General features: G+C 37.4%; 1 protein-coding gene across 1 annotated transcript in view; it reads right to left on the bottom strand.

The window, feature by feature from the left end:
- SLC9C2 (solute carrier family 9 member C2 (putative)) overlaps nucleotides 1-14,862 on the bottom strand; it is a 132,460-nt gene that overhangs the window by 61,925 nt on the left and 55,673 nt on the right. The window contains exons 11-14 of the mRNA XM_007947130.1: nucleotides 14,047-14,213; nucleotides 13,306-13,395; nucleotides 9,002-9,099; nucleotides 5,252-5,371 (exon numbers count right to left, since the gene is read on the bottom strand). Coding sequence (XP_007945321.1) covers nucleotides 5,252-5,371; nucleotides 9,002-9,099; nucleotides 13,306-13,395; nucleotides 14,047-14,213 — 475 coding nt within the window. The remainder of the gene's footprint in view (nucleotides 1-5,251; nucleotides 5,372-9,001; nucleotides 9,100-13,305; nucleotides 13,396-14,046; nucleotides 14,214-14,862) is intronic.

Below are 14,862 nucleotides of genomic sequence, written 5' to 3'. Positions count from 1 at the left end.
TGTGGTGTTTTGCAGATTCTACATTATTCTTTAGCGTTGCATAGTATTCCATTGTGTGTATGTACCATAGTTTGGTTATCCATTCTTCTGTTGATGGACACCTAAGTTGTTTCCATATTTTGGCTATTGATGATGAACATGGGTGTGCATATATCTGTTCTTGTCCTGGCTCTCACTTCTCTAGGATATATACCTAGTAATGGAATGGCGGGGTCAAATGGTATTTCTAATCCCAACTTTTTAAGGAATCACCATGCTGCTTTCCACAGTGGTTGTATCATTTGACAGTCCCACCAGCAGTGTATGAGAGTCTCAATCTCTCTGTAACCTCACCAGCATTTGTTATTTTCTGTCTTGTTGAACTTTGCCATTAGTTGTGGGGCGAGATGGTATCTCATTGTTGTTTTGATTTGCATCTCTCTGATGGCTAATGATTGTGAGCATTTCTTCATATATTTGTTGGCTGCCTGAATATCCTCTTTGGTGAAGTGTCTAAATTCATGTCTTCTGCCCATTTTTTAATTGGATTGTTAATCTTTTTGTTGTTGAGGTGTTGGAGTTTTCTATAAATTTTAGAGATAAATCCCTTGTCAGATACGTCACTGCTGAATATGTTTTTCCCAATTTGTAGTTTCTCTTTTTACTCTTTTGGAGAACATAAAACTCTTTGGAAGCACATAAAAATTTAATTTTTAGAAGGTCCTATTCATCTAGTTTGTCTTCAGCTGTTTGTGCATTTTGGGTTATGTTCGACAGTCTACTTATGCCATAAATTAGGGCCCCTAAATTTGCCCCTAGTTTTTCCTTGAGGAATTCTATAGTTTTAAGCTTCATATTTAAGTCTTTGACCCATCTGAAGTTAGTTTTTTTGTGTATGGTGTGAGGGACGGATCCTGTTTCATTTTTCTACAAATGATATCCAGTTTTGCAGCACCATTTGTTAAAGAGACCATCTCTTCCCCATTTAATGGATTTCAGCCTTTTGTCAAAAATCAGCTGACCATAGGTCAATGTGGCTCAAATCAAAGAATACCAGAAAGATGTTTAGTTGTGTTTTATTGACTATGCAAAAGCATTCAATCGTGTGGATCATAACAAATTGTGGATAACATTGAGAAGAATGGGAATTCCAGAACACTTAATTGTACTCATGAGGAACCTGTACATAGACCAGGAGGCTGTCGTTCAAACAGAACAAGGGCTTGCATGGTTTAAAATCAAGAAGGGAATGCATCAGGGTTGTATCCTTTCACCATACTTATTCATTCTATATGCTGAGCAAATAATCTGAGAAGCTGGACTATATGAAGAAGAACATGTCATCAGGATTGGAGGAAGAATCATTAACAACCTGTGATACACTGATGACACAACTTTGCTTGCTGAAAGTGAGGATGATTTGAAGCACTTACTGATGTGCTGCAGTAAGGATTACTTCTCAATATAAAGAAAACAAAAATCCTCACAACTGGACCTATAAGCAGCATCACGATAAATGGAGAGAAGATTGAAGTTGTCAAAGAATTCACATTGCTTGGTTCTAAAACCAACACCAAAGGAAGCAGCAGTCAGGACATCAGATGACGTATAGCACTGGGAAAGTCAAAGTCAGCTGCAAAGGACCTCTTTCAAGTGCTGAGGAGAAAAGATGTCTCCTTGAGGACTAAGGTGTGCCTGACACAAGCCACCTTTTTTTGCTGTTCTTTTTCTAATTGTTGGAGATGTTGGGCTAAGGTGTTGATTTTGGCTCTTTCTTCTTTTTTGATGTGTGCATTTATTATTATAAATTGCCTTCTGATCACTGTTTTTGCTGTGTCCTAAAGATTTTGGTATATTGTTTCCATTCCCATTTGATTCAAGGAATTTTTTAATTTCTTTTTTTCTATTACCCAGTCATCTCCAAGGAGGGTGTTTTTCAGTTTCCATGTGTGTTTGCTCTTTTTCACTTCATCTTCCTCTTGCTGATTTCTAATTTTATGGCAGTGTGATTCATTTACTATTTTTCCCATAGAATCTTTTAATGTTGCAACTTGAGGCTTGAATTTTCTCTTCAGTTCTTTCAGCTTGAGAAATGTTGAGTATGTTCTTCCCTTTTGGTTTTCTAACTCCAGGTCTTTGCACATTTCATTATTATAATTGACTTTGTCTTTTCAAGCTGCTCTTTGAAATCTTCTGTTCAGCACTTTTATCTTGTAATTTCTTCCATTTGCTTTAGCAATGGAATGGAGCAAGTTTCAGAGTCTCTTCTGACATTCATTTTGGTCTTTTCTTCCTTTCCTGTCTTTTCAATGACCTTTTGCTTTCTTCAAGGGTGATGTTCTTGATGTCATCCCACAATTCGTATGGTTTCTGGTCATTGGTATTCAATGAATCAAATCTATTCTTCAGATGGTCTCTAAATTCAGGAGGGATACAGTCAAGGTCATATTTTGGTTCTCCTGGACTTGTTTTAATTGGTTTCAGCTTCAATTTGAACTTGCATATGAGCAGTTGATGGTCTGTTCCACAGTCAGTTCCTGGCCTTGTTTAGGCTGAAGATATTGAGCTTCTCCATCACCTCTTGCCACAGATGGAATGGATCTGATTCCTGTGTATTCATCTGGTGAGGTCCATGTGTATAGCTGCCATTTGTGTTGTTGAAAAAAAAGGCATTTACAATTAATAAGTCGGCCTTGCAAAATCTTATCATGCAATCTCCAGCATCATTTCTATCACCAAAGCCGTATTTTCCAACTACCAGTGATTCTTCTTTGTTTCCAAATTTTGCATTCCAATCACCAGCAATAATCAATATATCTTGAGTGGATGTTTGGTCAATTTCAGACTGCAGAAGTTAGTAAAAATATTCCATTTACTTGTCTTTGTCTTTGGTGGTTGTTGTGTGAATTTGAATAATAGTAGTATTAATTGCTATTCTTTGTAGGTGTATGGATATTACTCTATCACTGACAGCATTGTACTTCAGGATAGATCTTGAAACATTGTTTGTGGCTATATATGCGACACCATTCGTCTTCAATTTGTCATTCCTGACATACTAGATCATATGGTTGTCCAATTCAAAATGGGCAAAACCAGTCCATTTGATCTCACTAATGCCTGGGATATCAATCTTTATGAGTTCCATTTCATTTTTGACAACTTCCAATTTTCCTAGATTCATTCTTCATACATTCCATGGTCTGGTTATCAATGTATGTTTGCAGCTGTTTCTTCCCATTTTGAGTCATGCCATGTCAGCAAATGGAGGTCCCTAAAGCTTTACTCCATCCACATCATTAAAGTCAACTCTTTGAGGAAGCAGTTCTTCCCCAGGTATATTTTGAGTGCCTTCCAAACTGAGGGGCTCCTCTCCTGGCACTATATCAGACAAAGTTTCAGGGCTATTAAAAAGTTTTCCAGTAACATATGAGACAATGTTTCACTGGTATTTATAAGGTTTTCACTGGCCTATACCTTGAGAAGTGGATGGTCCCTTCCTTCTTCCATGTCTTTTCTAGTCTGGAAGCTCCACTGAAACCTGTCCACCATGGATGACCCTGCTTGTATTTGAAATACCAGTAGTACAGTCTCCAGCCTCACATTAATACACACAAGACACCACAGTACAACAAATTGACAGATGAATGGTGGTAAGCTCTGAAAGCTCTGGTGGCATAATGAGTAAGGCATTTGACTACTAACCAGGAGGTCAGTGGTTCAAACCCACCAGCTGCTCTGGGGAAGGAAGATGAAGTAATATACTTCCGTAAAGCCTTGCAAACCCAATGGAGGTCGCTATGAGTCAGAATCGACTCAATAGCAGCAGGAATAATCTATATTAGGGATGGTATTATGATCTGAATTGTGTGCTCCAAAAATATGTAGCTATGAAAGCAATCCTGTTGGGTATAATCTTTCTTGTTATGTTAATGAGACAATGCCAGGGTCTTAAACCTAATCACTTTTCAATTATATAAAGAACAGAATAGACACAGATCACATGAGGGAAGACAGACCCCAGGAATGCCACAGACCTTTCAAGGCTACCAACAAAGCGGTCCCTCCCCTAGAGCTGATCCCTGATTTGGACTTCTACCTTCTAAAACTGTGAGACAATAAATATCTGTCTTTAAAGACACCCATCTGGTGGTGCAGGGCCTAAGACATTTGACTGCTAACCAGAAGGCTGGCAGCTCAAACCCACCAGCTGTCCTGTGGAAGGAATATGGGGCAATCTACTTGTGTAAAAACGTAATGCCTCAGAAATCCAATGAGGGTCACTATGAGTCAGAATCAACTTGATGGCAGCGAGTTTGGTTTTTTGGTTTTTAGGTAATTAAGACAAATGGGGAGCCTATTTTTCTTTATCAAGGCTATAGTGTATACACACACACACACACACACGAAGAGTCATAAATCAAAAGCAACCAATTTAGAGAAAAAATGGATTATACATCAGGATGGTCTAAAATGAAGACTGCATACACAAAAGATTCTATTCGGTAATAACCATGACATATTTTATCTCACACTTTTCAAAGCAGAGTCTAACAAAAAATGATAACATGGATATATTTCAAAACCCTGTGGTTTTCATTTTTTACATATCTTTTTAAACTTACTAAACAGAAGAAAGTAAGGCATTATCAGAATTTTCTATGAAAGGCAAGCTAATGCTCACTTAAAATTTTGTAGTATTAATGCTGCTTTTATCTTCTTGGTTTGACACCTTCTATTGGTGAAAAACTTGGTTTTTGTGCTCTAGAAAGTATGTAAGTTTACAACTTATATAATAAGTCATGTTAAAGAGAATCTGTGTCTTATGATATTTTAGAAAATTGATAAAGGGACCCTGTTGTGGTTTTTCCTAATTTCAGATATTAACAGACCCACTCTATGGCACGGATGAAACTAAGCTGACAGCTAGATCTAGTCTGCAAGGTAGATATTTCTCATTCTTGTGCCTCTATATTATACCCAGAAGAATATGTAAGCAGCCCAGTATTATTACATACCTTAAGATGCAGCAATATAAACTTGAATAATCCAAATATGACCATCCTTATCTTTCTCTTCCTGCCTACCTTCTGATGGAGGTGTCAATGAGTTGTTAAAACAGAATGGAGAAAGAGAAGCACTCTGCTCATTCACCATTTAGCAAGTAAGAGTTGACACTGATACTAGTTTTTTTTTTTTTTTAATCTATTTTGACAATGTAGAAATGGTCATATTTTCAAGTATATTGCCACTAAAATTTTACAATACTTACTCAGATGGAATATAAAGTGGCTTTTCTTTATGATATTCCAAGATAGTTAAGATGGTTTTAAATTTCATAAGCCAACTTCTAGCTCTTACATAAGTTGAAACATCATAAATACTCATGAATCTAACAAAAAGAAATATATACATATGTATTATAATAAAAAGCAAGTGCTATACTTTGGGTAACCTAAAAGGATAAGTTATACTAACTGTAAATTTAATATGAGCTTACCAAATGTGCTCAGTCCTGAGTCTCTGCACCCATCAACCTGTACAGGAACATTTTTAGTGTGGTACTCCTGCTGCCCCTTATCCTTGAATTATTCCTGATCTGAAGTAGAACACAACTAAAACTTCTCCAGACCACATCTTTGGGTCTCAGAACCAAGCTCTCTTTTGTCATGCCTTACCTAACCCACACCTCTCCAAACCCCTGAAGGTCTTGCCCTTCCCAAATTTTATCCCAAGGTGGATCCCCCCTCCCCACAGATATTGTTGATGTTAGGTGTTGTCAGTTCAGCTCCAACTCAATAGTGACCCTGTGCACAACAGAATTAAACACCACCTGGTCCTGTGCCATCCTCACACTCCTTGCTATGCTTCAGCTAATCATTGTAGCCACTGTGTCAATCCACTTCATTGAGGGTCTTCTTCTCTCACACTGACTCTTCTTTACCAAGCATGATTTCCTTCTCCAGGGAATGGTCCCTCTGACAACGTGATCAGATTAGGTGGGACAAAATCTGGTCATTCTCACTTCTAAGGAGCATTCTGGCTGCGCTTCTTCCAGGACAGACTTGTTAGTTCTTCTGGTAGTCCGTGGTATCTTCAGTATTCTTCTCCAACATCATAATTCAAAGCATCAATGCTTCTTTGGTCTTCCTCATTCATTGTCCAGCTTTCTAATGTGTACAAGGTGATTGAAAATACCACGGCCTGGGTCAGAAACACCTTAATCTTCAAAGTGACATCTTTGCTCTTTAACATTTTAAAGAGATCCCTTGCAGCAGATTTTCTCAGTGCAATATGATATCTTCTTTCTTGACTGCTGCTTCCATGGGTGGTGATTGAGGATCCAACTAAAATAAAATCCCTAAACACTTCAGTCTTTTCTTCATTTATTTTGATGTTGTCTATTGGTGCAGTTGTGAGGATCTTAGCTTTCTTTACGTTGAGGTGTAATCCATACTGAAGACTATAGTCTTTGATCTTCATCAATAAATGCTTCAAGGCATCTTCACTTTTAGCAAGCAAGGTAGTGTCATCTGCATATCGCAGGTTTATGAGTCTTCCTCTAATCCTGAAGCTGTGTTCTTCGTCATATAGTCCAGCTTCTCCGATTATTTGCTCAGCATTCAGATTGACTAAATATGGTGAAAGGATACAACCTGACACACTCCCTTCCTGATTTAAAACCATGCAGTATCCCCTTGCTCTGTTGAAGCCCCTTGGTCTATGTACAGGCTCCTCATGAGCACATTTAAGTGTTCTGAATTTCTCATTCCTCCCAATGTAATCCATAATTTGTTGTGATACATGCAGTTAAATGCCTTCATATAGTCAATAAAAACACAGGCAAATATCTTTCTGGTACTCTTTGCTTTCAGCCAAGATTCAACAGACATCAGCAATGATATCCCTTGTCCCACAGTTTCTTCTGAATCCAGCTTGAATTTCTGGAAGTTCCCTGTCAATATACTGCTGCAACTGTTTTTGAATTATCTTCAGCAATTTTTTTCTTGTGTGTGATATTAATGATATTGTTCAATAATTTCCACATCCTGTTGGATCACCTTTCTTTATAATGGGTGCAAATATGGATCTCTTCCAGTCAATTGGCCAGGTAGCTCTCTTCCAAATTTCTTGGCATAAAGGGAGCACATGTAGCACTGCAACCATTTGTTGAAACATCTCAATGAGTATTCCATCAATTCCTGGAGCCTTGTTTTTTGCCAGTTCCTTCAGTTACCTTGCACTTCTTCCATCAATACCATTGGTTCTGGATCATATGCTACCTCCTGAAATAGTTGAACATCGACCAATTCTTTTTGGTATAGTGACTCTGTATTCCTTCCATCTTCTTTTAATGCTTCCTGCCTCATTCAATATTTTCTCCCAATGAATCCTTCAGTATTGCAACTTGAGAGTTGAATTTTTTCTTCAGTTCTTGCAGCTTCAGAAATGCTGAGCATGTTCTTCTCTTTTGGTTTTCTAACTCCAGGTCTTTGCACATTTCATTATAATACTTTGTCTTCTCTAGCCTTCTTTTGAAATTTTCTATCTAGTTCTTTTATCTTGTCATTTCTTCCATCAGCTTTAGCTACTCTGTGCTCAAAAGCAAGTTTCAGAGTTTCTTCTGACATCCATTTTGGTCTTTTCTTCCTTTCCTGTCTTTTTAATGATCTTTTGTTTTCTTCATGAATGATGTTCTTGATGTCATCCCACAATTCATCTGGTTTTCATTCAGTGATGTTCGATGCAGCAAATCTATTCTTCAGATTAAATTCAGGTGGGATACAATCAAGGTCATATTTCGGCTCTTGCAGACTTCTTTTAATTGTCTTCAGCTTCAACTTGAATTTACATATGAGCAATTGCTTGTCTGTTCCATAGTCAGCTCCTGGCCTTGTTTTGGCTGAAGATATTGAGCTTTCCCATCTACTCTTTCCACAGATGTAGTTGATCTGATTTCTGTGTATTACATCTGGTGAGGTCCACATGTATAGCAGCCATTTATGTTGTGGAAAGGAGGTACCTGCAATGAATAAGTCGTTCTTGCAAAATTCTCTCATGCAATCTCCAGCTATCACTGAGGCTGTTATTTTCCAACTACCAGTGATTCTTCTTAGTTTCCAATTTTCACATTTCAATCACCAGTAATAATCAATAAATTAACATTTCAGGTGATCTATCTAAGATCTCCTAGACAGATTATCTGAAATGTTAACCTTATACAGGGAAGATCTCTTATCATTGGGCCAAGGTTGCCCCATAGTTTGTCTTGGACCATCCAGTACCTAAAGCTTACCACAACTATGATCAGACATTGTCCATTGCCATCAAGTTGATTCCAACTCATAAAAACCCTATAGGACTGAGTAGAACTGCCTCAAAATTTGTAAGGCTATAAATCTTTATTATAACAGACTGCCACATCCTTCTACCACAGAGCAGCTAGTAAGTTCAAATCGTCAAACTTTCAGTTAGCAGTAGAGCTCTTAACCACTCAGCCTCCAGGGATCACATATTACTTTATCTTTAAGGCACTGGGTTTTTCCTATCAAACTTAATTGCACTTATCAGTGGCAGTAGATCAATTGATGGGTCAATTCTCCACCTCAGGGAGATTCTCTTAGCAGGGTCCAGGTTTCCCTAACTCCTCTATCCAGTAAGTTAGTATATATGATACAAAGGTGAAATAATTTTAATACTAATTGAAACTATGTAGGTACTCTTTCATGGACCCTTCTGTCTCTTATCTAATTATACGGTGATCAGAACTTGTTCCAGAATCCCCTAATGTCATTAGGGTTATGAAACTTGAGAGAGAGAAATCAAGTAAAATAGGAAATGGATGGATGGATGGATGATTAGTTGGATGGGCAGATGGACAAACAGAAAGACAAAGGAATGGAGGATATAAATAGATGACACAGAGATTTATCAATCTGTTTAGACATTAAATTCTCATTTTTTTCTTTCTGTATCACATATTCACTTAATTTTGGAAATATAAATTGAATATTACACTTACTTTCCTCGGATGGGGCAACAGCTTTTGGTTGCACCAATTAGTATCTGGGCTGCTGCTACACTGAGGAGTCCATCATTACACTGTTTTTCAAAGCTACTCTAAACATAAAAGTTTAAATTAAAATTACAAAGGATCAAAATATAAATGTACTCTTTTTACCTCTTACACAGCCCTCACTATTATTACTGAATTCAACATATGAAAATATACTATTATAAAAAAAATTATAGCAGGAAATAAAGAATGTTAGATGCTTTTAAATTTCATTCAATCCAGTTACTCATTTTTTGCAAGTATTTTCCTGAATAATGTGGAGATACAAAGGTTCCTAGTCTCAAAAAAACTCAAAATCTAAACAACTCAGTCTTTTCTACTTCAGTAATATAAATAGCATCATAGCATCATCTTTCTTCAGCAGAATAGATTGTGCAAAGTATTACTCTAAATGTAACTTTTAATCTCAGCCCGCCAAGAACTACCAAAAGAGTAATGTGGATGTTACACTTGTGCCACTGCCCCCAAAAGGCCAGGGGAAGATCACTTTTTAGGTGCCACTGACACTAAACTCAGAGGTTAAAGTTACTTCCTGAAACTACTGCCTAAAATCCATCCTCACACATTGACCATGTATTCTTGTCTACCCATCGTTTATATATACTATCTCCAACCTATGATATATTGAGCATATTTTCTCAAGTTTTACAAGCTTAGGTATTGTAGTCACTGTAGGAAAAAGCAGCATTTACACTATTTATTTCTTGAGGCAGGAGCACATGGGCTACTCAAAAGGTTTTGCCACTAACCTAAAGGTACCAAAGAAGGTGCAGATTTCCAGGTTTATTTCTCTTACAGAGTCACTGGGTGCTTTCAAACTGACAACCTTCAGTTAGCAGCTGAGCATTTAACCATTGTGCTATCAGGGCTCTAATGCTGTGTTTATACAAGTAAGATTTTCCTTGAATGTGGTACACTAATCCTGTGAGAGATTCCTTGAAAACCCACCCCTGCAAAAAAGTGCAAGGGTCAGGAGGGAAGAATTCTGTGTACAAGGGGAAGGCTGCATTCTGTATTCCTTCTTGGAGAGTATCAAAGCACATCAAAACATTAAAAACTCTGAGATGTTCTATAAAAACCTATGTGATTTTGTTTAATCCAGTATTTCCAAAACTAATTTTAGCACCACAACTTTTTGTTTTTCATGTAGTCCCTTATTAACAGCCTGTGGAGCAAGTATTTTTTGGAATTCACTTTGGAAAATGTTGTAGACACTAAGGGACCACTGTAAGGTTTTAAGCAGGAAGCAGTGTAGTCATATCTGTCTTTTAGATGAGTCACTCTGACTTAAGAGTGGAAAAATTGGAGGCAGGGAGATCAATTAAGGGTTATTATCCAGGCAAGAGATTATGATGATTGCTCCTATGACTTGTTAGTGAAAATGTTTAAAAGCATGAAGACATAGTCTTAATATTTTGTATTAAGAATAAATATGTCATTAAAAAAGACCAGACTCACTGGTCTGATAGAGACTGGAGGAACCCTCAAGACTATCACCCTTAGACAACCTTCTAACTTGGAACTGAAGCCACTCCCAGCATCTACCTTTCAGTCAAATAATAGACTGTCAAGAAGGTGTTCCTTAGAACAGTCAACTATACGAAATCAAAAGGACAACACTTGCTCAAAAACAGAGACAAGAAGGCAGGCAGGGGCAGGGGAACTGGAGGAATGGAAATAGGGAACCCAGGGTGGAAATGAGGAGAGTGCTGACACATTCTGGGGATTGCAACCAATGACTTGGAACAATTTGTGTATGCATTATTGAATGGAAAAGTAATTTGCTGTGTAGAACTTCACCTAAATCACAAGAAAATGTTAAAAAAAAAAAAAGGAAAAAGAAAAACTATGTTCTTCAACAGAAAACTTGAAAGAAAAGAAGCAACTTATAGATTAAAAGAGACTTAAACATGTATCAGTTAATTGCAATGTGTGAACCTTATTTGAATCCAATTTGAAAATATAAAATGTGAAAATAAGTATCTCATTTATGATGGAAAAACAATTTTTTTGTGGTTCAAATCTTCCTCACTTTATAATTTATTTTTTATTGTGATTTGAGTGAAAATGTACAGAGCAAATTCATTTTCCATATAGCAGTTTATACACATTGTTTCATGACATTGACTGCAATTTCCCACAATGTAACAGCTTTCTTCTCACTTCCTCCCTATAATTACCTTCTCCCTGTGTTCTTATTTCCCATGCATTCCCACCACCACAACCCCCAGCTGTGTCCCTATGCACACACTGCCCTCCTGTTCTCCCATGATTGATCAGTCCAAGGAGTGTATCTGCCTAATGTAAATGTTCACTCCATATGTCTGTCTATTGTTTGGCTAGAACCCACAGGAGTGAGTCCTGAAGGGTAACTAGGGGCCATAGTCTCAGGAGTCTCACCAAGCTCTATCAGATCAGCAAACCTGGTCTTTTTTTATGACACTGAGTTTTGTTCCACATTGTTCTTACACTCTGTCCAGAATCTCCTGCACCAATCTCCCTCTAAGTGGTTGACAGTGGTAGCCAGGCACCATCTAGTTCTTCTGATCTCATGGTCATATAGGCTGAGGATCACCTAGTCTACTAGTCCCTTGGACTAATTGTTTCCATGTGTCTTTGGTTTTCTTCATTTTTCTTTGCTCTGGATGAGGAGACACCCATCATTGCATCTAGATGGCCGCTTCCAAGCTTTTAAGACCTAGTTGCTACTCACCAAAGTAGGACTTAGAACAATGATTTTGTGTAGTATGCTATGCCAGTTGAGCTTGATGTCCCCTGTTACAATGGTCCGAGCCTGCAGGTGCAACTACTCTCTCCCCCAAGGTAGCTGGCTGTGGCCAAGAAGTCACCACAACCTTGCCCTTGTCAGCTCTACTAGACATTCTTACAGTATATACAAATATGCATGTAGAAACTTTGTCTTCTAACCCTATACATGGTCATGGATACACTCCACCCTACCTGGACATACCTGATCATTCAGCCTGACCACCCATCTATCCACTGTAGATCAATGCTTGCCATATGATGGAAATTCTGACAATGGGAAATTTGACCACTGACTAGCTATCTGAGGTTTTTAAGGAATTATTAGTAATTTCAGGTGCAATATTTGTATTTTATTAAGTTTTTAAAGAGATAGATATTAAAATATTTACAACTGAAATAAAACAATGTCTGAAGTTTATTTCAAAATAATATAAAAGGTGGAGAGAGGTGAATGAGAGTGAAGATGGGGCAGTATTGTTCAGGTGTGGATGGTTTTAAAGACCTGGGTGATGGGCATATGAGAATTCATTGTTGCTGTTGTTATGTGCCGTCAAGTCAGACTGACTCATAGCGACCCCTCTTTGGGTTTCCAAGGCAGTATCACTACAGAAGTAGATTGCCCAACCTTCCTTCCGAGGAGTGGCTTGTGGGTTTGAACTGCCAACCTTCTGGTTAGCAGTCAAGTGCCTTAGGCACTACACCACTAGAGGTCTCGAGAATTCATTAGGCTATTCTATTTTTTCTTTTATTGCAGTGGAATTATAAAAAGATTCATCAGTTCAACAATTTCTACATGTTGTTCTGTCTACTTTTGTGTATGTTAAAAATTCTTCATAATAATAAACTTTAAATAGAAAGTAGAAAAGGACTCTGTACATATTATATATTTTATATACTTGTGATATTTAATAAAATTTATCCTATAAGAATATAACCAAATTTAAATGTGCAATTTGTTAAATAGACTTAAACGTGATTTTAACTGGCAATAGGTTTATTTGTTGTTGTTGTGTGCCATCGATTTAGAACACTTAAATATTAGTTCTAAGGGAACTTTAGATTTTCCAGACTTAAGAATTTAACTTAATATATTTACAAGAATTAATTGTGCACTTGAGAAGATTTCATTCAAAGGGAACTTGAATATATTAAATTTATAAAAGGGGTTTAAAATACTTGAAGATTTTTAATTATCTAAGTATGTAAGTGGCACTGAACATGATTCAAAGGTCACTCAAAAGTGACTGCTCAATTTTGCTAGACTTAGACTAATGTTTGTGGCTTGACTTTAAAGCCTAAGGAAGAATAAAATTCTCTTATTTTTATTTTGTCATCTTAATAAGTAAAACATTAATTTTAACAAACAATAAACTGTCAAAAGGTGAAAAAAAAAATTCTAGTCACCTGAAAACAGCATACAAGGATTAAAGGCATTGCAAGAAAATAAATAAATAAAAAGTAGGTTATGCGAAAATACCAACCATTTGTATTACAGCTACATGCAATCTGGCTTCTTCTATTAAGTCTTCATCTGTTGGGAACTTCTCCTTTTTATGTGAAACATGGGAGAACTTAACACCATCAGACTAAATTTTACAACATACAGAGATTTAAAAAAAAAAAAAAGTGAAAATGATTAGGAGCTGGTAAATGCTACACTCAACAGAGATTCCAATCACCCATATCAGAATTGCTCAGATGAAAGCCTTTCTATACCATGGATAACATTTTCCTTATATGAAATGTTGCTTTCAACTGTGATGAAGTATAAGGAGGGGTCACTATGAGTCGGGTGCGACTCAATGGTACATAACAACAACAACAACAACAAATATTCATTTGAGGAGACCTAGAAGCCAAATACTCCCCCAACCTATATGTGCTTGCCTACTCTCTGAAGCAAAAGGGGAGAGATCTCTAAGTACCTCTGCCAGCGGAAATATCAGTTTGGCAGAAGCCATTGATCATTATGCAAGCAGCCATTTTGTGAAAACACTAATTCTCCTAAAATATTCTTGCACTTGGCTGTATCACCAAGACTTTCTCTTTAGAGATAGAATCAAAAGAAGTCATTTCACCAAGATAGCTAACCCAGTAAATCTGTCTTCTCAGTTTTCTGATATTTAGTTAGCAGACTCAAATTGTGTAATAGACTAACAGCAAGACTGGCAGACCCAGGGAGGGAAAGAAAGAGTAATTTTTGCTAGGTATTATTAACTCACAGGAATGGTGTATTCAATATTGGCTTTTTCTTCTACTAGGGTCCAATTAACATTCGCCAAAATTTTCTCTGTTTTAAATAACGTTATCGTGTTCTGTATTATCTCCCGTATGTGCTCAATGGCATTTTGCATGGCTATTTGTCTCGGGAGAGAACTAGAACCCAAACCTGTGACAAAGAAAAGCAAGGTCCTTAACAGAATGAAGACAGCAGGAGGAAGCAAACTGTTGCAAGATTATGAAGTGAAGTCTTGAGATCTGCAGAGCCAAACCGGAATGCAGAGCTCTTAGACAAAGGGCAACATTTTGTCCAAAATTTTCCAAGAAATTACCCAATGATCCATTTCCTGTTGGCTGTAGAGCTCAACTTTGTCTGATTAAATTGCTAAAGAATGTTTTATTAAGTTTCTTTTCTTTCCCTATAGCTATAGACGTAATGTGCTACTTCAGGGCACCCAATCAGTACTTCTCAAAGTGTAGAAGACTTTCTGTGTCTTCCACAAGTAGAAAACTCATTACTATCAGGTCAGATCCCACTCATAGCAAGAAGGTGTACTTACGAGTTTTAAGACAAATTCTGATCATTTCTTGCTCTAAATAGATGAGGAAATTGGAGAATTGAATTTTCTGTGTACCTATAGAGACATTAGGAGCTCTGGTAGCATAGTGCCTAGGGCACTTGACTGCTCACCAGAAGGCTGGCGGTTCAAACCCACCAGCCACTCCTCGGAAGGAAGGTTGGGCAATCCTACTTCCGTAGTGATACTGCCTCGGAAACCCAAGGTGGGGGTCGCTATGAGTCGGTCCGACTGGATGGA

The sequence above is a fragment of the Orycteropus afer genome, unplaced genomic scaffold (genome assembly GCF_000298275.1).
Source record: "Orycteropus afer afer isolate SDZICR_OR568_19922 unplaced genomic scaffold, OryAfe1.0 scaffold00175, whole genome shotgun sequence".
Taxonomy (NCBI): domain Eukaryota; kingdom Metazoa; phylum Chordata; class Mammalia; order Tubulidentata; family Orycteropodidae; genus Orycteropus; species Orycteropus afer.
This window is presented reverse-complemented; position numbering and strand designations above follow the sequence as displayed.